The sequence below is a fragment of the Schistocerca americana genome, chromosome 8 (assembly GCF_021461395.2).
Source record: "Schistocerca americana isolate TAMUIC-IGC-003095 chromosome 8, iqSchAmer2.1, whole genome shotgun sequence".
NCBI classification, from domain to species: domain Eukaryota; kingdom Metazoa; phylum Arthropoda; class Insecta; order Orthoptera; family Acrididae; genus Schistocerca; species Schistocerca americana.
The window spans coordinates 442,763,368-442,790,866 of record NC_060126.1 but is presented as its reverse complement, the minus strand read 5'-3'; the positions used below and the strand labels follow the sequence as shown (position 1 = coordinate 442,790,866).

At 40.5% G+C, this 27,499-nt stretch overlaps 1 protein-coding gene across 1 annotated transcript in view; it reads left to right on the top strand.

Moving 5' to 3' along the window:
• The window catches only part of LOC124545907 (somatomedin-B and thrombospondin type-1 domain-containing protein-like), a 301,283-nt gene extending 279,777 nt beyond the window's left edge, over positions 1-21,506 (top strand). Inside the window, exon 4 of the mRNA XM_047124868.1 lies at positions 17,333-21,506. Coding sequence (XP_046980824.1) covers positions 17,333-17,541 — 209 coding nt within the window. The 3' untranslated portion in view covers positions 17,542-21,506. The remainder of the gene's footprint in view (positions 1-17,332) is intronic.
• Positions 21,507-27,499: the final 5,993 nt, after the last annotated feature.

Here is a 27,499-nt window from a genome sequence, read left to right as displayed (position 1 = left end):
ACGTCACAAATCGTATACCCGATTCACCTTGATGGGCAATGAATCGACAACCTTCAGTGCGGATGTACAGTCGTGGACAAAACGAGCGAGACCCCTCGCCTTTTCGTTATGCTGATCTGCACAGCTTTAAAGTCTGCTACACAGCGTAACAGGCGTGAAATTGAAAAACTATCCGAACTTTGTCAGACTGTTTTCAATCACGTGTAAGACCATATTAACGCTGATTAGCGTGTAAAACACAACACGTAAATATAAGATATAAATGAAAGAAGAAACGCTAATTACTGTGAACTGTACTAATAAAAATTAATTTCAGCTTATCGAGATAACATAACTGTTTTAGTAGGACAAAATACCCCATATCGTTACGAATTAGCAAAATATTATGCGAATTTGGCCGCGAAACGGTCTGTGTCAACGTTCAGACCAGTCATACTGGATTACCGTTGCTGAACTACCATGTGTGAAGATTCATAACGAAATTCAGCTAAAAATCATTCAGTGTCACAGTTAAGTCAATTCAGTTATTGACTGAAGCGGAAAAAATAGGCAGTAACAAGTATGAAATTCTACAAGAGTTTCATATTGACATCCACAGGGCGCCAGTACAGAATAAAGGTACCCAAATTCGCATAATATTTTGCTAATTCGTAACGATCTGGGGTACTTTGTCTTACTGAAACACTTATATTATCTCGATAAGCTGAAATTAATTTTTATTAGTGCAGTTCATAGTAATTAACGTTTCTTCTTTCATTTATATCTTATACACTCCTGGAAATGGAAAAAAGAACACATTGACACCGGTGTGTCAGACCCACCATACTTGCTCCGGACACTGCGAGAAGGCTGTACAAGCAATGATCACACGCACGGCACAGCGGACACACCAGGAACCGCTATGTTGGCCGTCGAATGGCGCTAGCTGCGCAGCATTTGTGCACCGCCGCCGTCAGTGTCAGCCAGTTTGCCGTGGCATACGGAGCTCCATCGCAGTCTTTAACACTGGTAGCATGCCGCGACAGCGTGGACGTGAACCGTATGTGCAGTTGACGGACTTTGAGCGAGGGCGTATAGTGGGCATGCGGGAGGCCGGGTGGACGTACCGCCGAATTGCTCAACACGTGGGGCGTGAGGTCTCCACAGTACATCGATGTTGTCGCCAGTGGTCGGCGGAAGGTGCACGTGCCCGTCGACCTGGGACCGGACCGCAGCGACGCACGGATGCACGCCAAGACCGTAGGATCCTACGCAGTGCCGTAGGGGACCGCACCGCCACTTCCCAGCAAATTAGGGACACTGTTGCTCCTGGGGTATCGGCGAGGACCATTCGCAACCGTCTCCATGAAGCTGGGCTACGGTCCCGCACACCGTTAGGCCGTCTTCCGCTCACGCCCCAACATCGTGCAGCCCGCCTCCAGTGGTGTCGCGACAGGCGTGAATGGAGGGACTAATGGAGACATGTCGTCTTCAGCTTCTGCCTTGGTGCCAATGATGGTCGTATGCGTGTTTGGCGTCGTGCAGGTGAGCGCCACAATCAGGACTGCATACGACCGAGGCACACAGGGCCAACACCCGGCATCATGGTGTGGGGAGCGATCTCCTACACTGGCCGTACACCACTGGTGATCGTCGAGAGGACACTGAATAGTGCACGGTACGTCTAAACCGTCATCGAACCCATTTTTCTACCATTCCTAGACCGGCAAGGGAACTTGCTGTTCCAACAGGACAATGCACGTCCGCATGTATCCCGTGCCACCCAACGTGCTCTAGAAGGTGTAAGTCAACTACCCTGGCCAGCAAGATCTCCGGATCTGTCCCCCATTGAGCATGTTTGGGACTGGATGAATCGTCGTCTCACGTCCAGCACGAACGCTGGTCCAACTGAGGCGCCAGGTGGAAATGGCATGGCAAGCCGTTCCACAGGACTACATCCAGCATCTCTACGATCGTCTCCATGGGAGAATAGCAGCCTGCATTGCTGCGAAAGGTGGATATACACTGTACTAGTGCCGACATTGTGCATGCTCTGTTGCCTGTGTCTATGTGCCTGTGGTTCTGTCAGTGTGATCATGTGATGTATCTGACCCCAGGAATGTATCAATAAAGTTTCCCCTTCCTGGGACAATGAATTCACGGTGTTCTTATTTCAATTTCCAGGAGTGTATTTACGTGTGTTGTTTTACACACTAATCAGCATTAATATAGTCTTACACGTGATTGAAAACAGTCTGACAAAGTTCGGATAGTTTTTCAATTTCACGCCTGTACATAGTATGTTGGTAGCACTTCGTCGCCTTGCCTGTTACGCTGTGTAGCAGACGTTAAAGCTGTGCGGAGCAGCATAACGACAAGGGCGAGGGGTCTCGCTTGTTTTGTCCACGACTGTACATTTACGTTCGACCTTCAGCGCGAATCTAAAATAGGCAGCACTAGCTAGGAGTGTGGGTCAGCTGGGGAGCGTGCCGATATAGTGCGCACATTTGCGATAAATACTGTGCCCGGGTGGCACAGTGGTTAACGCAGCTGTCGGAGCAGGAGATCTCAGCCTGGTACACATTTTCCCTCGTAGCTGCTGGTTCCACATTCAGAAATGATGCAGCTGATATCATTAGTTCCTTCCTTTCCTTTCTCTCTCTCCCCCCCTCCGCCGCCATCAAAAATTATGTTATTCTACAGGAGCTGTGGGGACTCTGAACAGTTTAGCCGGGAACTACTCTATAACGTTGGTATAAACAGACACCCAAGACACACGAAGGAGACTCTGGTAGCGGTCTACTCTGACATGGAGTTGAACTAGATGCTCCCGCTTGTTGGCATTCACTACCCGGTTTCACGTAGAATGGAGAAGATGCATTGCGGAACAGACTTAATGAAACATCTGAAATGCTACTGTGTAAGAATGTACAGAAATGAAATGAAAAAAAAAGGTTCAAAAATTTTGTGAAATGATTTCTGTGAAAGTAAGAGGTAAAGTAGATTAGAGAAAATTTTGATGCACCTTGCAATTGTACTCTAAATCGCGTACAGAAAATGAGGTACGTCAAAGCTTTCTCTAATATGTTTTATTTCTTACTTTTAGGCAAATAATTTCACAAAACATACGACCATTCGCTTTTTTAAATTTTTTAATATCTAGTCTTGTTCAGAATGCAGAATACATAATCTATTAAAATATCGATCCATATTTTATTATTATTAATAGCTTATAGGTAAGGTGAAGGAAGAGAAGTTTCAATTCGAGCTGTTATTTGATACTTATTTTCCTTTTTTTGATCACGAAAGAAAAAATTCCACAGTTTCTGCGTCAGTACAACTGGTCATACACAAAACATCTATTCCTTGAGGAGATGAACTTTTTGGTAATTTTGTTACATAGCTATTAGCAGCTGTTCCTGAAATATTTCAAATCCTCTCCAATCATAAATTAAGTTCATCACCATGATTACTTTCAAGCAAGTGAATTTTTCTTTATTTTTGCAAAACTAGGTCTTATGGTCAACAGTTTGGTAACCCATTTGTCTGTTTCCCACTCTATGTTTTCCCTCTCTTCGTTAATTTTTTCACTCTTTCTTTTCTCACTCTGAATTTTGCTACGAGAATTGTAAAAAAATCCTTTGTCTAAATTCTAGGCAGTCTTGATTTCGTTGCTCTGCAATATTTGAGCAATAAAACATCCTTAGAGGAAAATTGGATTTTAATTTCGTAAACAGTGAACTATACCTGAAGCGAGGCGTCTTTTTACGTTTACCATTTTGAAATAAAATAGAACAAGTACACTTTTCTTAACAGTTTTATTTCTATATGAAAGTCTGTACTTTAATCTATTTTTCTACATAATTCCCACCAATATTAATCGTATCGTACAACCAACTTTCCGTCCGGCCGCTGTGGCCGAGCGGTTCTAGGCGCTTCAGTCCGGAACCGCGCTGCTGTTACGGTCGCAGGTTCGAATCCTACATCAGGCATGGATGTGTATGATGTCCTTGGGTTAGTTAGGTTAAAGTAGTTCGAAGTATAGGGGACTGATGACCTAAGATGTTAAGCCCCACAGTGCTTAGAGCCATTTGAACCAGCTTTCCAATACATAGACTACCTCATTCAAATATGCCGCTTGATTAGCATAACATCCGATGATTTAAACGTTCTGTAACATCTGCATAAAGCACACTTCTTAACACTTGAGGAAACTTATCACGTAACGTCGAAATCGTAAACTGTCTGTGCTCTCTCACTTTTTCATCAACTTTCTGCACCAAATAGTCAGCAATCACTGAAGATCTCTCCCTTTGGTGCTCATCGTGCACATTCGTACAGTCATATTTAAAAGCTTACCCATTTCCGTACCATCCTATTGGTCACAATGTTTTCTCAATACACTTCATTGTTCTGACGATGAATTCCACCGCTCTCACACTTTTAGTACCAAGAAAACGAATCACAACGCTTATTCTCAGTCAGAGGAGGCATTTCAAATACTGATCAACAAACTAGAACACACCGAATGACTCTGTAATGGTGTCTGTGGCTTGACAATCAAATTCGGTGCACAGTGCGCATGCGCCAAATGCCGACCACAGCGCTGCACCAGCTGAATTTCAAAACGGTTCTTTATTTAAAAACAAGCCTAGAATAGTACACTGAAGAGACAAAGAAACTGGTGCACCTGCCTAATACCGTTTAGGGCCCCCGCGAGCACGCATAAGTGCTGCAACACGACGAGGCATGGACTCTACTGATGTGGACTCGACTAATGTCTGAAGTAGTGCTGGAGGGAACTGACACCATGAATCCTACCGCGCTGTCCATAAATTCGTAACAGTACGAGGGGGTGGAGATCTTTTCTGGTGAGCAAGTTGCAAGACATCCCACATATGCTCAATAATGTTCACATCTGGGAAGTTTGGTGGCCAGTGGAAGTGTTTAAACTCAGAAGAGCGTTCCTGGAACCACTCTGTAGCAATTCTGGACATGTGGGGTATCGCATTGTCCTGCTGGAATTTCCCAAGTCCGTCGGAATGCACAATGGACACTAATGGATGCAGGTGATCAGACCGGATGCTTACGTACGTGTCACCTGTCACAGTCGTATCTAGACATATCAGGGGTCCCATATCTGTCCAACTGCCCGCGCCTCACAACAGTACAGAGCCTTCACCAGCTTGAACACTCCCCAGGTGACATGGAGGTCCATGCCCGTACACTTCCATCCACTCGGTATAATTTGAAACGAGACTCGTCCGACTAGGCAACAGGTTTCCAGTCATCAACAGTCCAATGCGTTAACGGGCCCAGACAAGGGGTAAAGCTTTGAGTCGTGCATTCATCAAGGGTACACGAGTGGGCCTGCGGCTCCGAAAGCCCATATCGATCATGTTTCGTTGAATGGGTGGTACGCTGAAACTTGTTGATGGTCCAGGATTGAAATCTGCAGCAATTTGCGGAAGGGTTGCAATTCTGTAACGTTGATCGGTTCTCTTCAGTCGTCATTGGTCCCGTTGTTGCAGGAGTTTTTTCTGGCCGCAGCGATGTCGGAGATTTGATGTTTTACCGGATTCCTGATATTCACTGTACACTCCTGAATTGGTCATACGGGAAAATCCCCACTTCATCGCTACCTCGGTGATACTGTGTCCCATCGCTCGTGCGCCGACTATAATACCACGTTCAAACTCACTTAAATCTTTACAACCTGTCATTATAGCAGCAGTAACCGATCTAACACCTGCGACAGATACTTGTTGTGTCATATAGGCGTTACCGACCGCAGCGCCGTATTCTGTCTGTTTACATATCTCTGTATTTGAATACACATGCCTGTACATGTTTCTTTGGCGCATCAATGTATTTGACTAGCAGCACTGCTATAAAGCACCGTTTCGACGTCTTTTCTATTCATCATATTCAACCAAGAACTTTAATCTTCGTCTCCTTGCTCTAGATACACCGCTGTTTTTCCTGCCCCATTCTGTTTCGGCTTCGCGGTTTCGTCACAGTCATTAACTATGACAGCTGAAGCATTTGCGCACATTTTGCTTCTGACTCGGGATTTGAAATCAGATGCTGTGAAGTAAATCGACTGGATGGACCCTTCCTCGTGCTGGACCATACTGTGTAGACCTGAGTGCCTGTACCGATTACCCACGCCATTGGAGGCGACACAATGGCCATCCCCAGACACATGTTGGCGGCACACCGCAGCACAGTTGCGGCACAGGCTACCTGTGCTTCCCTTCAGACATCACACACATACACACACACACACATCTACACCTACATCTACATCCGTAAGCCACTACACGGTCTGTGGCGCTGTGTATTTCCTATACTATTAGCATAAGATTCCCGTCCTCTCACATTCACCAACGATATGCGTGAAGAATAAGCCCAGATCATCATTATGACATGGTATGTGGGAATTAGTGCCATATTCCTTGACCTGTCTCAAGGATTGATTAACAGAACATTTTAAAAAATCCTTCTTGTGCGGCAGAGTTCCGCCGAGATAGTGCGACGACCTACTCACCTGAGGATGGAGGCCAGGTGGACCGCCGAAACATTGTGTCCAGATGACGAGATGTTACGGCTAGAGACCCGATGTGAACGCAACCCATTACCTTGTTTAAATTTCTTCTGATACAGATTTTGTAACGTACCTGTACGTTTAAGGTTTAATTTCTTGCCGAGGAGGGGGTCTTATTTATTATTTTGGCGAGATAAGATCATGCCCTAACACCCTGTGTTACATCGGACCAGGACCATTACCTACACAAAAAGTTACAATAATACACAATAATACACATTTCGTAAGATAATAATAATAATAATAATAACAGACATTAAGAATAATAAAGAGCATCAAGAATAACAGAATGGCTTATTAGTTTAGTACGTTTGAAGCCACGTTTAGTACAATCAGAAGCAGAAGGGATAATAAACAGAAAAGGACTGCAAATGACAAAAAAAAAAAAAAAAAAAAGGTTCAAATGGCTCTGAGCACTATGCGACTTAATGTCTGTGGTAATCAGTTGCCTAGAACTTAGAACTAATTAAACCTAACTAACCTATGGACATCACACACATCCATGCCCGAGGCAGCATTCGAACCTGCGACCGTAGCGGTCGCTCAGTTCCAGACTGTAGCGCCTAGAACCGCACGTCCACTCTGGCGGGCTGCAAATGACAGCAACAATAACTGTTAAGAAAGATCTGAATTCCGATAGAGAATTGTGTGGGAATTGGGATGAAGAAATGGAGGCGGAGGGGCTGTTGACAAGAGTGGGATGTGGACAAGATAGCTGTTGTGACAGAGGCTGGGATATTAGCTGCGTTTAGAAGTTTGGAAGAAAGTAAATTTCTCTGTTGTTTTAGAGGAATATTAACACATCAGCACACAAAAAAATCAGACACAAAACAAGAGAAAGCAAAAAATCAGGAAGTTGGCAAGACTCAGAAAACATTGGTGACACTTAAAACTCCGAAAATTAGAGCTGAAATGTTGTGTTACAATAACCTCACTGTCTGCGGGAAACGTGTAGCATCCAAGTGCTTTTCCACATGAGAGAAAACTGCATGGCTTCAAATAATGAGTTAGATGCTTCAGTGTAAGTACCTTCCCGATTTTGCATAAAAAGCTTCCATCGACTGCTTTTAAATCTGTAACCAATATCTGACAACGAAAAAAAAAAAAGAGTTCAATGAAGATGCCTTGCTAGAAAGATGAAGCGTCCTTCGGTGCATAAATAAAATTGAAAAAAAGTATTGTGCATGATACAAAAGAGGTTTTCCGTAACTACTGCAATTTTTAAATCCATAAAAGTTGCGACCAAGGTTTCTGAGACGTTTACCTTCGTTTTAAGGGAAATATCATAACTGGTAGCTCCCTAACATCTGTTTCCAAAGAGGAAACTCTTTGGCGCACTACCAGCCGTCTGGTACTAGTAAGAAATAAAAAGACGTTTCACCTACCTCTCCAAAAATTAATCCATAGCTGTAGCGCAACTCCTAAAAAAGTATTCATCGCACGGCAGTTTGAACCCCGTCTCTGAGCTAGCGTAAAAATCGTAATGGATCCCGATTGGGGAAACGGTGTACTTGTGATATTTTTATCACACGAGGAAAGCGCTTCTTTTTGTCTCCTCAAACACTAAAAATTTTTGTTCGTAGTTATTTTACACCTGAAGATATGTAAACTTTCGGTCACAGAAACAAAGAGTACAAGGTTAAAATGCGTGCTATATGTATATGGAATCCGATTTCATTTTAAAAATACATTCAGAAAGGGGAAAGAGACGAAATTACTTACAGCAACATGTTTAACACGACCGTGTTGGTAATATTTCACTGAGCCAATTCTGGTCCTTCAGTCTGCTCCATGAAGCTAAATTAAACAGCTGGTATGAAATACTAATACAAAAGGATTCGCTCAATGAGACACGAAGGGAAAACGCATGTGAAGTTGTTTTTGCTATCTGACCCAGTAAGCACTCTACTGGGACCACGGATGTTCCTTGCCTAATATGACGCAAATATAAGGGAAATAAGTCCTTCAACGTAAAAGTGTGACGTAATTTGGGAGTTTCTGGAACTCTGCGAACTCCTAGCTATAATGGGCAGACTTATCTAAGCCGAACAGAGCCAACTAATAGGCGCTGATCCCTTAGAAATGAATCCAAAGCAGTTGCAGAACTTCCTCGCGAGTTTTCGCTCGAATAATTACCGCTAAAGGCACTCGTTAAGGAATTCTTCGAGCATATGAAGGATTATTTAGTGATTCCTACTTTGTGACATCGGGCAAGAACATAGCAGCTAACGCGGAGTACACATTTATGCGAAATTACTTAACAAAACTTTTAAGCTTCTAGGAAACTACAGCCATTATAGGTGTGACCTGTCATACGACTTGTTACAAGAGAATTGGTAAGTTCTTGTCATACAAGCTTTTTGCATATAGAGACTTTTCAATAACTCAAAAAAAAAAGAAAGAAATCAGAAGACTTGCGAACGTGTTACTTTGAACGCTGAAAGATCTTGGCCAGGTGCAAGCACATTCCAGTCGTAACACATCCTTTGAAGTTGCATCGCACTTCATGCTCCAGAGTAATAAAGACTCACAAAAACTCGTTTCTTAAACAAATGCAGGATAAAACTGCTGTTCTCTGTGTAAGGATGCAAATCATGAGAAATAGCTGTAAGATTGTGTTTTTGTGTCAGGATCTGTAGCAACTGCAAAAATGCCGGAGAACGCGCCCGAGACAGCTAAAATTGACATGCCGATTTACTATCTTAATGTGGATTCTCTTGACTTCTGTCGACTGTTTCGTGGATGTGTTTTCGGGATTCCAGTCAAGTTGACGTTGCTATTTTTGATGAGCACTTGTTTATCTTCGCTACTGAGAAGTACGACACACGCCTTTTCTACTGTACAAGGGCTCATAGTTCTCAAAAAATACATTTTAGAGCCCACGTTTAATGAACATTTTTTTAATACTACCTCGTCCCAAAATATGGAAAACAAAGAGCTTGCAGCAGACGAAATGTTTTCACAGCACTGAAGACGCACAAGTGCTCATAGCCCTTAAGATATACATTTAAGAGTCCATAATAGCGAGCAATTTTTTTCTTGTTTAGGTCCGCACTAACACCTCTGCAAGTTCGTCGGTCGATTTCAGGTTCACCATACACACACACATATACAGGGTGTTACAAAAAGGTACGGCCAAACTTGCAGGAAACATTCCTCACACATACATAAAGAAAAGATGATATGTGGACATGTGTCCGGAAACGCTTAATTTCCATGTTAGAGCTCATTTCACTTTCGTCAGCATGTTCTTCCACCTACGCTCAATGGAACACGTTATCATGATTTCATACGGGATACCCTACCTGTGCTGCTAGAACATGTGCCTTTACAAGTACGACACGACATGTGGTTCATGCACGATGGAGCTCCTGCACATTTCAGTCGAAGCGCTCGTACGCTTCTCAACAACAGATTCGGTGACCAATGGATTGGTAGAGGGGGACCAATTTCATGGCCTCCACGCTCTCCTGACCTCAACCCTCTTGACTTTCATTTATGGGGGCATTTGAAAGCTCTTGTCTACGCAACCCCGGTACCAAATGTAGAGACTCTTCGTGCTCATATTGTTGATTGCTGTGATACATTACGCCATTCTCCAGGGCTGCATCAGCGCATCAGGGATTCCATGCGACGGAGGATGGATGCATGTATCCTCGCTAACGGAGGACGTTTTGAACATTTCCTGTAACAAAGTGTTTGAAGTCACGCTGGTACGTTCTGGTGCTGTGTGTTTCCATTCCATGATTAATGTGATTTGAAGAGAAGTAATAAAATGAGCTCTAACATGGAAAGTAAGCGTTTCCGGACACATGTCCACCCCTACAAGCTTTTCAGGCGGATTTTGACCAGGAGAGATTGTGCTGAGAAATAACCGTAAAGGAAAAATTCTATACGGTAGCGGTTTCCCAATTAATTAACGCTGGAAGTCGTCGTGCGAGCAATTTCAAGCAGCCTCCCAGGGGTGGTGTCGCCAAACGAGTTCTTCGTTTGGTTTTCTTAAGCTGAACAAATTTAGCTTTCGCTCACCTAGCTTAAACGTATCACTTCCATAAAGGAACATTTTAGTTGGTAACGAGAATTTCAACGCCAATTTTTTTTCTTTTTTTTCCTGCTGACATGGCTGAATTCGTGCACAGTAGTCTGTTCCATATTATTGTAATACGGCATGAGCAGAGGAGAACCCTAGACGGTTAGAGCTAACCGCGAATGCTTTCAATTGGGTTGGTTGCGACCAGACGATAGAGCGTGTGCAGTGCGCCGGGTACCTTTTTTTAAAATCATCATTCTTCTGACTTGCTTGATGCGGCCCGCGACGAATTCCTCTCCTGTGCCAACTTCTTAATCTCGGAATAGGACTTGAAACCTCCGTCTTCAATTATTTGCTTGATGTATTCCAATCTCTGTCTTCCTCTACAGTTCTTACCCCGTACAGCTCGCTCTGGTACCATGGAAATCACTGCTGTTCTACCATTCTATCCCTTCTTCTTGTCAGTGTTTTCCACATAACCCCTTCCTCACCGATTCTGCAGAGGACCTCCTTATTCCTTACCTTATCAGTCCACCAAATTTTCAACAATCTTCTGTTAGCACTTCATCTCAAATGCATCGAATCCCTTCTGTTCCGGCTTTCCCAAAGTGCATGTTTCACTACCATACAATGCTGTGCGCCAAACTTCTCAAAGTAAGGTCTGTGTTTGGTACTAGTAGACTTCTCTTGGCCAGGAATGCTCTTTCTTCCAGTGCTAGTCTGCTTTTTATCTCCTCCTTGCTCCGTCCGTCATGAGTCCCTTTTACATAGCACAATAGCTGTGCCCATTAAAAAAAAAAAAGAAAGAAAACTCCGTCTCTGGTGCACGAAACATTGCCCTGTGCGTACAGTTCAATGTTCTGTTGCTTTTAAGGAGGAGCTTGAATATTTTTTTTTTCCTGTCACTGTCGAAACGGCTCTCCGCAAGTTAATGCGTATGGACAGTTTTCACTTTGTCAGACAGTAAATGTAGAAAATGCATCAGTCTTCGTCCACTGATACGTTTCTCAATCAGTCACGTCACTTTCTTTTCCCCTGGCTTCATAATATTTCCTTTTATCACGTTCCTTTCTATTTTATTTGTCTTCTCTTAACCCTACTGTACCTCCCATCCGTCCCTTTCTTTCATGTCCATTGTTGCTAGAATTCATAGTTTGAAACTGCTTTTCCGAGGCTTGTCTCAGTTGTTGTACTCATGAACGAATGTAAAGTGCGCTTATTTTTCTCTATCTGTGCACTACAGTAATATCTAACTGTTTTATGCTGTAGTGTACTGTATGTACAGATTATAGCAATGAATATAAGTGCAGAACATGTGTAGAGCATAGTTCAGTGGTCCCCCCCCCCCTTTTTGGAAACCACTACCCCCTGCACAAGATCAGCTAGCATGTAAAACGATAAATAAAGTTTATGATCCATTTAAACACTAGACTGCAAAATTTTTACTCTTATTTTTATAGAGACTAGTTCTGTATAAAACTTAGTTGATGTTCAAGCATCCTATGGTCTTCACTAAACGTATAATTGATGAGCGAAAGTGGTGTGTGTATCTGCTTATTTCTAACAACATTTATTTTATTTTATTTTTGCATTTGTTTTGGTGTTCGCCCATACACATCCGAAATATGCACCATGTTCATACTTTTCTTCACTTCTTTCTTGCTACTGTAGTCCAAAGACTACTTTAACAGCTTTAAGTTGTGGCGAATTAAGTCGGTAATCTTATTTCTCCTAATAATAACAGCTACTAACGACACCTAAAACAATGCCTGCCCTGTTATACGAGTACCTGTTTCTAATCTGTTGCCTATGCCAAGTCCATGAAATTGTATTGTGGATCGAAGTTCGATATATTCATTCATTGAAAACGGGCTTACAGCTCAGGTCATTTTACCAAATCTGAAAAACTGTTACTTTTAGAATTCACTACAGTGGCACGTGATTACTACCACGGGGTGGGCACGAAAAGCAATAATTGCAGGAGTCAAGCTGACATTGAGCACTGTTAGCAAACTAAGTAAAGTTTCAAAATTAAGTTTTCAATGTGTATGAAAGAGAACTCTAACATTCAGTTCGTATTTATAGTGAAAAGTGATATTTCAACAGAAATACCATCCAAAACTTATGCTGGCTCATCGGCTAATGGAGAGATGTATGTAGAAAATTGCTGGGAGGGACAGCAAAGTAAATAAATGGATCAAGGAACAGATTAGAATAGAAGAAGTAACAATGACAGCGATGAAAAACAAAAGGAAAGGGAAATGGGCTGGACAGTACTCAATAAGATGGATGGTAGGAGGCTAAAGAAAGTTCTTCTCAGAATTCCAAGAAATAAGAAGATAAGACAAGACTAAGGAGACAAACTTGTAAAAGGTAGATAGATGTCTTTAGAAGATATGCAGGACCAACACTGACTTATGTTTATGAAGATAGCTGTGGGTGGAAATATTAAGAAGAGTATTTTATCCAGTAGTAGACGTTAAATAGCTGATGATGTATTATACAGGGTGTGACGTATACAACCTGAAAGCAAGGGGAAACTACAGCAGTTACTTTTCCCGAGGGAAAGCAGCTTTACTGTATGGATAAATAATGATGGCGTCCTCTTGGGCAAAATATTCCGCAGGTAAAACAGTCCCCTTTCGGATGTGCGGGCGGGGACTACTCAGGAGGACGTCGTTATCAGGAGAAACAAAATTGGCTTTCTGTGGATCGGTGCGTGGAATGGCAGGTGCCTTAATCGGGCAGGTAGGTTAGAAAATTTAAAAAGGAAAATGGGTAGGGTGGAGTGAGATATAAGGAGACTTACTGAAGTTTAATGGAAGGAGGAACAAGACTTCTGGTCAGGTGAATACAGGGTTAGAAATACAAAATCAAATAACGGAAATGCAGGAGTGGGTTCAATAATGAATAAAAAATAGGAATGTGGGTAAGCTACTACAAACAGCATAGTGAACGCCTTATTGTAGCCTACAGGCACGAAGCCAACGCCTACCACACTAGTACAAGTTTGTATGCCAACAAGCTGCGCATATGATGAAGAGATTGAGGAAATGTATGATGCAATAAGAGAAAGTACTCAGATAGTTAAGGGAGACGAAAATTTAACAGTCATGGGAACTGGAATTCAATACTAGGAAAAGGAAAAGAAGGAAAAGTAGTAGGTCAATATGGACTGGGGGCAAGGAATGAAAGAGGAAGCCGCCTGGTAGAATTTTGCACAGAGCGTAACTTAATCATAGCTAACACTTGGTTTTACGAATCATGTCAGAAGGTTGTATTCGTGGAAGAGGCCTGGAGACAGTGGAAGGTTTCAGATAGATAATATAATGGTAAGACAGAGGTTTAGGAACCAGGTTTTAAATTGTAAGACATTTCCAGGGACAGATGTGGACTGTGACCACAATTCATTGGTTATGAAACTGCTAAAACGTTGGAATATAAGGAGATGGTAACTGGATAAACTGAAAGAACCAGAGGTTGTACAGAGTTTCAGAGAGAGCATAAGGGAACAATTGACAGGAATGGGGGAAAGAAATACAGTAGAAGATGAACGGGTAGGTTTGAGAGACGAAATAGTGAAGGCAACAGAGGATCAGGTAGGTAAAATGACGATGGCTAGTAGAAATGCTTGGGTAACAGAATAAATATTGAATTTCATTGATGAAGGAAGGAAATATGAAAAAGTAGTAAGTGAAGCAGGCGAAAAGGAATACAAACGTCTCAAAAATGAGATCGACAGGAAGCGCAAAATGGCTAAGCAGGGATGGCTAGAGGACAAATGTAAGGATGTAGAAGAACATATCATTAGAGGTAAGATAACTACTGCCTACAGCAAGATTAGAGAGACTTTTGGAGAAAAGAGAGTCACTTGTATGAATATCAAGAGCTCAGATGGAAAATCAGTTCTAAGCAAGGGAGGGAAAGCAGAGAGATGGAAGGAGTTTATAGAAGCTCTATACAAGGGCGATGTACTTGAGAACAATATTATTGGAATGAAAGAGGACATTGACGAAGATGAAATGGGAGATATGATACTGCGTGAATTTGTCAGAGCTCTGAGAGATCTAAGTCGAAACAAGGGCCTGGGAGCAGATAACATTCCATTAGAACTACTCACAGCCTTGGGAGACCCAGCCATGACAAAACTTTTCCATCTGGTCAGCAAGATGTAGGAGACATGTGAAATAACTTCAGACTTCAAGAAGAATATAATATTTATAATCCTAAAGAAAGAAGGTATTGACAGGTGTGAAAATTGCCGAACTATCAGTTTAATAAGTCATGATTGCAAAACACTAATACGAATTCTTTACAAGCGCATGGAAAACTAGTAGAAGCCGAGCTCGTGGAAAACCAGTTTGGATTCCGTATAAATATTGGAACACGCATGGCAATAACGACCCTACGACTTATCTTAGGTTAAGGAAAGCAAACCTACGTTTCTACCATTTGCACACATACAAATAGCTTTTGACAATGCTGACTGGAATACTCTCTTTGAAATTCTGAAGGTGGCAGGTGTAAGATACAGGGAGCGAAAGGCTATTTACAATTTGTACAGAAACCAATTGGTAGTTATAAGAGTGCAGATACATGAAAGGGAAGCAATGGTTGGGAAGGGAGTGAGACAGGGTTGTAGCCTATCCCAGATGTTACTCAATCTGAATATTGAGCAAGTAGTAAAGGAAACAAAAGAAAAATTCGAAGTAGGAATTGAAATCCATGGAGAAGAAATAAAAACTTTGAGGTTTGCCGATGACATTGTAATTCTGTCAGAGACAGCAAAGGGCCTGGAAGAGCAGTTGAACGGAATGGACAGTGTCTTGAAGGGAGGATGTAAGATGAACATCAACAAAAGAAGAACGAGGATAATGGAATGTAGTCTAATTAAATCAACTGAAGCTGAGGAAATTAGATTAGGAAATGAGACACTTAAAGTAGTAATGGAGTTTTGCTATTTGGGGAGCAAAATAACTGATGATGGTCGAAGTAGACAGGATATAAAATGTAGACTGGCAATGACAAGGAAAGCTTTTCTGAAGAAGAGAATTTTGTTAACATCGAATATAGAGAAAGTATTTGTATAGAGTGTAGCCATGTATGGAAGTGATACATACATACATACATACATACATACAGTGTAGACAAGAAGAGGATAGAAGCTTTCGAAATGTGGTGCTACAGAAGAATGCTAAAGATTAGATGGGTAGATAACGTAACTAATGAGGAGGTACCGAATAGAATTAGGGAGAAGAGAAATTTGTCACAACTTGAGTAGAAGAAGGGATCGGTTGGTAGGCCAAGTTCTGAGGCATCAAGGGATCACCAGTTTAGTGCTGGGGAGAGCATGCAGGGTAAAAATCGTAGAGAGAGACCAAAAGATGAGTACACTAAGGAGCTTGAGAAGGATGTAGTAATTATTCGGAGATGATGATGCTTGTACAGGATAGCATGGACAGCTGCATCAAACCAGTCTCCGGACTGAAGACCACAACAACAACATTGTGTATGAGTTCAGATATTTCTGTTTGGCACAGAGGACGCCGTACTGAACAACGTTACATCAGTGGTTACTTCATTAGCAGATTAATAATTATAATAAAAGAAAATACAGTCTGTATTAGGTTGTAATGGAGATTATCTTTATTTGTTGTTAGATAATTTCGACTTGTCATTTTCAAGCACATGTGTACTGTAACGTATTAAATTTCTTAATTGTCAAATTATTTTTCACTTCACGTAAAATGTGGAAGTTATGTTCCATCCTTAAATTGTGAATGGTTCCACACTGATATGCCAACTGTGAAGATCTAATTGCGGACTTTGCTCTAAGTAATACAGCTTGAGAACCAACTTAGAGGGTAGTTGACAATAATATGTTTACAGTTGTCATATCAATGTGGATTCATTCACATCGTAAGGATGGGATATGACGTCTACTTTACATGTGTACAATTACGACATGTAATACGTAAGAGTACACGTGTGCTACAAAATGACAATTCGTCGAAATTCGCTAATAGCAGGTTTAAGTGAAGGTCATCTATATTAAAGAGCATATTTTCTTTTGTAGAGCAATTGGAGGCTGTGGATTCCCACAAAAACAATAATAATAATAATAATAATAATTATTATTATTATTATTATTACGGCTGTTACAAGCTGTATATTTTTAGGTTTGTTAGATCTCCAGCTACTTAATGTTTAGTGCTTAATGTTTATTTTCTCCTTGGCAGCAGCTCAAGTGTTGAAGTGTGGAGGTTAGTCTATACTGACAGGAGCAGTCCCCTTAATGGTGCAGTTACGGCCATGCAGAAAACATCACGTCATAAAGTCTGTGACATGCGTGAGCGAAGACCAGTTTATGCAGACAATTAACCAACATACCGATGTGTGCACATATTAAAGTAGCACATACTGTATAAAAATTCCTAACTTATACCCATTATATCCTACATAATAGTCTGCCGATATTTTGGTAATGGCGGTTATTTTTAACGAAGTTACTATTTAGTAGCCACTATATCATCATTGGCCCCATTTTGTTTTTCCCCTCAGAATTTTTCATTTTACCCCTTGGGGCTAGTTACTGACAGGTTGGGAACCACTGTCCTAGTTAGATGTTAAGAGGTGTCCTGATGACGCTAATCTTGTAAAGTTGAATAAATAAGTAAATAAATAGAAATACAGTGTGGCCGTGTGTCGGGTTGCAGGAGAACGCGTGTGCGTGCGTTGCGAGTCGCAGGCGCTGCGTCCGGCGCTGGGCTACCGGTGCGCGGGGCCAGGCGTGGCGGACCGCGGCACGCGCTGGACAGCCCTGTCAGCACCGCACTGCCACGGCAAGTGGCTGCGCCTCTCGCACCACGACGACCAGCCAAGCTGCCCAGCGTGCGCCAATGGCGCCTCCTTCATCTTCGTCTGAGCGGCGCTGCTGCGGACCGCTAGCCACCCGAACACACAAAACAAAAACACAGAAACACACAACACAGACAGACACTCACACCCACACACGTGCACACACATTCCCATTCCCAACAACGCGCGACGGCGAGTCACACACGATTTCAGCGCGCTGCGTGCCAGCGAAGTTCCGGCGCTCGGTTGCAGTGTCGTCATTCAGGGGTGTCCACAAATGAGGGCCTGATGTAATATTCGGCGCCGAAATTTCGCAGATGGCCAAATATACATATATTGCACTTTTCTTTATTTTGTGTTCTTTACCAATTTTGGAAGGAGGAAAAAAAAAACAAGAAAGGAAACAGAGGAGACCCTGCACGCCAGTTACTATAATTTAATCTGTAAATCGTGACTGGCATGTAGAGACGGCCACACAGAATTATGTGATGTGCTATTAGCAACGAATCATAGTAGACAGTACGAGAATCTTGTTGTTTCAGTGGTTCAGTTGATACAAAAATAAAACGACCAAATGTATAGCGAATGTGATGTTCCACAGTACCTATTACATACTTCTAGACATAGCACCGCAAACGTTAAAGATAAATGTTACATGCCATGTTTCGGGAAGGGACGTTTCCGTGGTGCAGAGATAATTGAACCAAGTCACTGTTTCGCTTAACCGGATTCGGTCAGGCATCTACAGACTTTGTGTATCACAGCCGGTATTGGCGAGCAAAGTAAACGCTATATCCATGATCGAACTCAAACACACATTGCAAATGCTTAATGATTGTAATCCTGTTCTGTGACTGCGCCTCAAATAAAAAGAAATATATGTATCGAACTGACTTCTACACTTTCGAAATCAGAGTCATTCACTGTCTCATTTATACAGTCCTGTCACAACACTTGGAAGTGTAAATGCTCGGTATTACTCGACGCAGCACCTTCCTTACGCACCTATGTGATTATGGGTTAACAGGAACAGCCTAGTCTTCATAAAGGGCATTAATTTTCTTACAAGGTTTTTAATCAGGGGATTTGTGATGATTACAGTGAAGTGATTCTGCTGCAATTGTTGAGATGAACAGTTCTACCTTTGCTGTTACACGTTACAGAATAAGCAGTTGTAGGACTGTATACGGATTTGCTCATTTTCGTACAGGGAGCTGTTTCTCATTATAAATTAGCAGCAAAGGCTATAGAACTCGCATTCTTAAAGAGCAATAATGTTTACAAGAATAGACGAATTTCGCAGCTCAAGGTGAGACTTTATAGAGCTGAATAATTTCGTAATGTAATTTACAAACCAATAAGTGTTTAAAATGCTGGATTTTACAGTTGGTGGAAACTTATTCTGAATGTGTTACTCTGTCGCTGTCTTAAATGTGTGTTGAACAGGACATGATGATAAATGAATCATACAAAATCACTAAGAATATCCTGTATTTCACCAGTGATTCTGGTATATGAAATTTCTTTTATAAATTAGCCTAGTGATTCAGATTTTGTTTTTTAGATATGAGAAATTCTCTAGAAAGTTTTGTCAGAGTATTTACACGATTTGTTAACTTCTCACACAAAGATAAGTCTGTTTAATGCATCATATTTATTGCTGCTGTTACACTACCAAGAACGAACAATCATAGTGTTCTAACAGCGTTTACTTCACAGTTTGTACAAAAGTGATTTTCTGAGACAAACCAAGCAGTAAATTATCAGTAACGAATAGCTGCAGTACATGATATGATTACAGAAGTACTGCTCCAGTTTTATTCTAAAGGCACACACATTTTAGTTTGGCTAGTTGAAGAACTCAGTTAGACAGCGCCACCAATCATTGTTGTTTAAGACATATCTTTAGTTGTCTATAACGTACTTAAGTGCTGCTACCAACTTCAACAAACTGGAGAGTTTTAGTATGTTATGAAGTCTAGAAACACTTTATACTGAAATTTTGGTGTGACCTTAGGACATTCACAGAGCAGGTTTTATTAGTGAATTAAACATGAAAATAATGAGGCAAAAAAAGCGAGAACAATTGTATAATCATCCTTTCCAGTGCAGGGTCTCTAGTAACTGAATTTCTGTAACTATAATAAGTTAGTATGGAATATATATGCATTAAGTGCAGTTTTCTGAACTCATAATTTATGAAATACACAGAACTATGCTTTAGATGTAGATCCAATAATAATACTTAAAATATTTCTTTATTAAGGTTTACATGGAATAAGTCAAACAGTGATATGAAATATGTTGAATAGTGAAATACTAATGTTGTAAAATTATTAATGCAATCACAGTTTGTTGAATAATGAAGATTGTACTTTTGAATGATGTAATTTGTAATCCAAACACAGCTATTTTGTTACGTTTTTACTTTAGATGATAAACAAAAGAAATAGATTGAAATATTTGAATAGAATGTTTACTATAGGCCAGATTATTTGGGTAGTTACGAAATGCAGAAGGAAATTTGAGGTGTACAAGGAACAACATATTTTAATTTGTTAGTATTCTGTTTAATTTCTCAGTTTTTCAGCTGCTTAATAGCCTCATATTCAATATCACATTCAGCACACTGTTTCTTTGAAATGTGATTCTGTATCTCTTAGCTAGTCCAAATTTTATGGCACTCTCCAGATACCACTATCTCCAAATCATACAATGCTTCCTTAACTGAGATTATTAATCTTTACTTGTGTCTGACAAAATATGAGGTGTTCGTAACAGAAACATGTTAGAGCGAAATCGAGATTGTTCTCCATCATGTCATCATTAGGTGATACACTATGACACTCCATTAATGGACCCCCTGAATGAGAATTACGATTGTGTAATATGTACTGATGTATAGTATGTAATGACATCTTGTTCTTATCTTTTTCTTAACAAACATCATGTAGAGGCATTCATCCAGAAAAAGTGTTGCAGGTGCAATCCAGAGTAATACAATTACATAACTACATTCTCAATCAGCCACAATAACAGTTTTTTCTGTCCTATGTTCATATATTTATTTAGGAATGGGATTGTGGGAGATCATTCATTAATGCAGAAAATGGCTGGGTGAATGAATATATATGAACATAAAGAGTATTAATCATAATTTCATCTAATTTTGTAGCCCGTAATGACCTACTTTTAGTGTGGTACATAACTTATATTTCTTTAATACTGGTTGTATCACCTGTATAACTTAAAAACATCTTAATTTGTGTGATTATACAGTTCTTTGCTTGATTGATTAATTCATGTAATCTGCAGTTTATTGTGTAATTCATGTTTATTAGCTGGGTGCTGTTAAGTAACTTTTAATTAAGTATTCATTATTAAACACACACTACTGTCTTTCTTAGCAGTACATTCATTGTGACTTGAAGTGGATAAGGGCTTCACACTCACAGAAGTAAAGACTTTAAAGTAACTTGAAGTAAGATTCAATTAGAGATGTTCTTTTCAGAATGTTAGTTCTGTTGGTAAACTACTATAGAGAACTGAATGAAGTGTGAACGTTTTTGAGTGTCTGAGACATTGTCATTGTTGTTTGGTTGAATTAAGAACGACTAATAAGTATACTATAACAATAATGTTAATGATAATAATGTTTAATATTTGGTATATATATATTTTTAGAAATTGTTTCATTGATAATTTTCAGTGAACTGGAAACAATTCACAATCACAATATTTTATGAATAGTACTTTATCTTCATTTTGCAGATAGGAGCTGATTAAAATTTTTGTGAAACAGTAATTTTAAATGCATCTCAGAAGAAGTCATAGTGCACTTTTGCGCCAATGACTGCTTTGTTTTTAGAGCTGTTGTTTAAGATAAATATTTGTATAGCATATCATTTTATAAGGAATGTCATTTAGTAATATCAGCCAGAACACATCCTAAAAGCATATCACAAAACTTTTTTATTTCGTATGAATCAAAGGTCGATGTAATGAAATAGGCAATAAATACAATTAAACTGAGATAACTCTGTTTCTTACCCAGAACCGGCACATTTCACTTATTAATTCCTATAATCATTTCTGGGAGCATCACTGCTTTGGAGCACAACAGAACCAAAGAATAATTATTTTATAATAAAAAAAGTGGATGATGAAGTAGAGTGCTTTATAAAGCCAGTCTCGTAGTGGATGAGGTATCATTTACAATTTCAACAATGAATACATTAGAGAGTGAAGACAAAAAGTTAATTTATGTCATAAAACAGCAAGCAGATTTTAGTGTAAGATGGCACTTAATTTATATGGTTGTATATCTTTTGCACTCGAGATATCCTTGCATTTCTTTTGGTGCTCTCTGTCATAAAATGCAACAAATTTTTTGAGTTCAATGAACAAGGTAAATTACTTGTGTGTGATGATGTGAAGCAGTCTCTTACAGGTAGTCACCATTAATTTGTGAAACGTTAAGAAAGATTATGTGAAAGTGTTTGCAGTGACAGGAGACGAAAGTGTTTATGGCAAATGAGAATTACTAGCTTTTGCAAGACTTAGCTGTCTTCATTTATGACTTGTACAATACAGCCAACCAGTTGTAACAAGACTTTACTTTAACCTGGTTTTGACGCCAGCTATGGGTGTCTTCATCAGAAAATCCAAACAATTACGTGTAGTAATAGATGAACAGATTTTCGAGCAAAGTGCTCTCATCATAACAAATAACTTCATAAGATCATGTCTAAACCATATAAAAACTATAGACATTGGAACTGAGATAAAATTGTTACTTGTCAGTAAAATCATAGCTGGATGACACGACATAGCTTCTACCCTATAGGGTTTGTTCAGTTTTTAATTTTGTTCTATTCAGCCTGCGTCAAATCAGCTAACAGACTCTATAGTATTATTATTCATTCTTGTGTTTCTTCTAGACACGCAATAATATCCTGAGGTGATTCCATACTTAGAAACAATGTATTAACTGCACAAAGACATGCTGTGAGGACACTCTGTGATGTACATTTGACTACATAAAATACAACTAGACTTGATATTTAAGTTTCTCTCTAAGTTACTTAGGAGCATAAAATTCAGTTTACAGTGTTTCTCATCGCAGCGTAGAACATTTGCGGGTGTGGATTATAATTTGTTGGGTCTCAACGTAGGGACAAACACTGAAAGTATACAGGGAAATCTGCAACTTCTAATTCCTAAAATTATGGACTTGGAAGAGCAAAGGTAGTAGTGGTGTGAAAAGCCTCGTTGTCAATGAATCGTACATAATTTGCAGATAATGCAGTTTGTTTGTAAAGAGGTTGGACATGCGTGTTAGCTGCAAGGTGTAATTACTATCTTAATACAATGAACTTCAGAGGAAGACAGTTCTTATTATTTGGGACGAAACGAGACCATGAACATGGCAACTACTTGCCTATCACTAAGCCATTACTTGATAGCCTGACCTACCAAAGTCGACATCGAACTATATCCACTGACCCTTTCTGTCAGCATGAGTCCTCTACATCATTACAGGGCACAAGGCTGTTTCCAGCCTTCATGGAAATGTCTTCACCTCAGTGTTATATCTGGACTCAATGTATTCATTATTTTTTGCATATATTCCTCTTTCAGTCTTTCTCATCTGTTTTTGTACACTGCTGTATGACATCAGAAGTTATCTTCTGTAATGCAGAAGGAACAGAGCAGCTACTAATACTATAGAAGCTAATCCCTGCTGTCGTGAAACACACCCACTAGAGGTGCCAAAGCACTCTTCTCTGACGACCCAACCTGGAACCTGTCATTGTGGCCAACATAGCTTCCAGCTGCTTACGGACATACGGACAGTGCTCAGTTCTCCATGCATCCATACACAAGACCTAATGTCTCCACTCATGTTTAATCTATGTTCATCTATACCAAAAGGAATATAACACTAATCTAAGCAGGGTACACTACTTCCGTACTTTTACTACACTTCAAAGTAAGGTTACAAAATATAATTGCACTATCATATATTCAAGAACTAGGAATAAGTTAGTATACACTAGCCAATACTGTAAAATACACAGATACAATTGACTTCTTCGTAGAATCACGTGAGAATGAAAACTGAACTTAATCCTATGGATAAACAGAATCCTGGCTGGGCTCACATAGCTGTGGCTACACTTATATAGTCAGATGTTTTGCTGCAAACAGAGCACACAAAGAAGTCATACTGATACTGTCTGCCATTTTCTACGATCCATCTTATGCTTGCTATGTGGTCTCTGGTGCCTCTAACCTTCCTCAACCTTGCATATTCCACTTCACAGAGAATAAAATTCTACTGGACTTAACTGCCAATAACTTTCAATTCTGTGATAATATCACAGCCTATTCAATTCATACTGGTGAAAGGTTCTGTTGAACGTTTTCTGCGTAAAAGAAACTGTTAAATGAGGTTTGTAAAGGACTTTTGTGGGTTTTGGAAGTTTGGAGGCAGTGATATCTCTTATCCCTGTATGAGTTCTTTTTTATTTAATTCTGCTTTGTCAGTCACACTGAAGCCAGTTTCAGCCATACACCTCTCCGATTTATAGAAAAATGAACTATGTTTTAGTGCAGTTGCCGAGATATCAGCTCTTGGAGAACAGATCACAGATAAAAAATTTTGACTGTTTGCTAATTATTGGCAAGTGTTCCGCTGGCCTTGGTTGAGTGGATGGCGGTGCTTATGGTAGCTAACAACTACACCAACGACAGACATTATTCAAAGTCGACGACACTGCCCCATGGGCCTAGTATTGTGTTGCTATGATTAACTACGAAAGACAACAGCTACTTACATAATTTAACGTAAAACTTACTTTGGGAAAGTATTACATAAAAAATATTTATAGCTACCGAAACAATCACAGAGACATACACGTACGTTAGTCTTCTTCTCCGTACTCCATCCTCCCGATACGTCGTGTTGAATTCCTACATTCTGCTTTTAACTCCTATCGCATATTTTCACTGTTAAACGTATCTTACACTGCATTTTGTTTAGTTGGCTTATTTCACAGTTCCGTATTAGTCTTTTTCTGTGTTGACCCATCTCTCGCATCCGAAGAATAACGTAAGGATTGCGTCAGTATTGTAAAATGTGATTTTTCTTTTCTGTCTCACTTTTTCTTTTAACGCATTATCCATTTTTCCATATGTTGCTTGGAGCATAACCAGCATTTTATCACTGCCTCTGTCGTCATCAATAGTAATTCACACACGAAATATTTGGAAGAGGGTATTTCTTCAAAATTTTTTATTCACGGCTACGATCGCATTAGCTGACTCTCCCCATATATTATTTTACCTTCATTTTACTAGTAGATACTTTCATGTCACGGTTTTGACAGATATGAATAAAGTTATTTTCGGAACGTTGTGTTAATATCACGAGCTCGATTGGTAAGTCAGGATCAAGCATAAAAGGGAACGCTGGAAGATAGCAGGAAAAAATACGACTATACGAAGGAAAATAGACTTGAATGTATTATTGAATGGGAGGAGCAAGTAGATGCAGATGAGTGTGCCAAACGACACTGCGAGAAAAATGTGACAGTATTCGAAACAAGACACCTAGAATGGATCCTATTCCCCTCAGTTGTTGAGATCCTTGGGATAACTTCCCATTACAATACTATTTAAGTTGGTACGCAGCATGTAAGAGACCGGCGAAATACCCTCGGACTTAAAAAGGAAACTGTTGACAGGTGTGAATGTGGCAAAATACTGACACAAATTACGAGGACCAATCAATAAAAAATGCAAAACATTTTTTTCTCAGACAGCCTAGGTTGAAAAACGTGGCATTTGTTTTGGGGAATAGTGAAATATTCCCGCATCTATTTCTGTAGTCTCATGAAGGCCTGACAGATGGCGCCACTATACGTAGCCTTCAAAATGGCGTCTATAATGGGGGTGCGTTCCAACCACAGAGCCGTTATTGAGATTCTTTAGAAGGAAAACCAGAGCTTCACAGATGTTCGTAGGCGTTTGTAGAATGTCTACGGAGACCTGGCAGTGAACAAAAGCACCATGAGTCGTTGGGCGAGGCGTACATCATCATCGTAACAAGATCGCACAAACCTGTCCGATGTCTCATGCGCCGGCCGCCGCACACAGTGACTCCTGCGGTGTTGGAACGTGTGGACACTCTCCTTGGAGGTGATCGATGGATCACAAACAAACACCTCGCTTCACAACTGCTGACACACTTTTTCACAATCTGGGGTACTCAAAAGAGTGTGCCCGTTGGGTTTCCCACTGGCTAACAGAAGAACATACAGCAGCGAAGCACCTTCTGTGCAGAATTGCTTGCAGATGATGAGGCTGCTCATGAGGCTGCCCTAGTATTTATCCCACTGTTATTCAATCTGCACATTGAGCAGGCAGTGTAGGAAACCTAAGTGAAATATGAAAATGGAGATATAGTTTAGAGAGAAGAAATAAGAACTGTTAGATTTACCAATGACACTGTAGTTCCGTCAGTCATGGCAAAGGGCTTGGAAGATCAGATGAACAGAATGAGCAATGGGTGACCCTAAGGGAATTAGATGAGGAATTGAGACACTGAAGGTAGTTGAGAATTGTACTGTTATGAGAGGAAAAATACTGATAGTGGTGAAATTAGAAAGTAGGAAGAAAAGCGTTTACGAGAAAGAGCAATTCAATTTGTTCACACTTCACATAAATTTAAGTGTTAGTAAGACTTTTTTGGAGATAATTATTGGGAGTGTAGCCTTTTACAGAAGGGAAACAGGGAGGATAAGGAAACAGAGGACAAAGACCACAAATATGAAGAGAACACAAGCTTTTGTAATGATGCGCTACCAAAGAATGTTGAAATTAGAAGGGTGGATCGAATGAGGTGCTGAATCAGGGGAAAAGAAATTTATGGCTAACGTGAAGTGTTGGTTGAGCTATTAAGGGAGCACCTGAGACGCAGTAAGTCTGATCACTGGTCACCTACAGGTAAGGGAAGCTCCCTATCAGATCATGCTAGTTTAAGAGAAACAGCGTCGCATAATGGATAACATCTTTACATCCTTTTTTTTTTTTTTTTTTTTTTTTTTTCGTCAGTCTACTGACTGGTTTGATGCGGCCCGCCACGAATTCCTTTCCTGTGCTAACCTCTTCATCTCAGAGTAGCACTTGCAACCTACGTCCTCAATTATTTGCTTGACGTGTTCCAATCTCTGTCTTCCTCTACAGTTTTTGCCCTCTACAGCTCCCTCTAGTACCATGGAAGTCATTCCCTCATGTCTTAGCAGATGTCCTATCATCCTGTCCCTTCTCCTTATCAGTGTTTTCCACATATTCCTTTCCTCTCCGATTCTGCGTAGAACCTCCTCATTCCTTACCTCATCAGTCCACCTAATTTTCAACATTCGTCTATAGCGCCACATCTCAAATGCTTCGATTCTCTTCTGTTCCGGTTTCCCCACAGTCCGTTTCACTACCATACAATGCTGTACTCCAGACGCACATCCTCAGAAATTTCTTCCTCAAATTAAGGCCGGTATTTGATATTAGTAGACTTCTCTTGGCCAGAAATGCCTTTTTTGCCATAGCGAGTATGCCTTTGATGTCCTCCTTGCTCCGTCCGTTATTGGTTATTTTACCGCCTAGGTAGCAGAATTCCTTAACTTCATTGACTTCGCCCGTATCTCGTGGTCGTGCGGTAGCGTTCTCGCTTCCCACGCCCGGGTTCCCGGGTTCGACTCCCGGCAGGGTCAGGGATTTTCTCTGCCTCGTGATGGCTGGGTGTTGTGTGCTGTCCTTAGGTTAGTTAGGTTTAAGTAGTTTTAAGTTCTAGGGGACTTATGACCACAGCAGTTGAGTCCCATAGTGCTCAGAGCCATTTGAGCCTTCATTGACTTCGTGACCATCAATCCTGATGTTAAGTTTCTCGCTGTTCTCATTTCTACTACTTCTCATTACCTTCGTCTTTCTCCGGTTTACTCTCAAACCATACTGTGTATTCATTA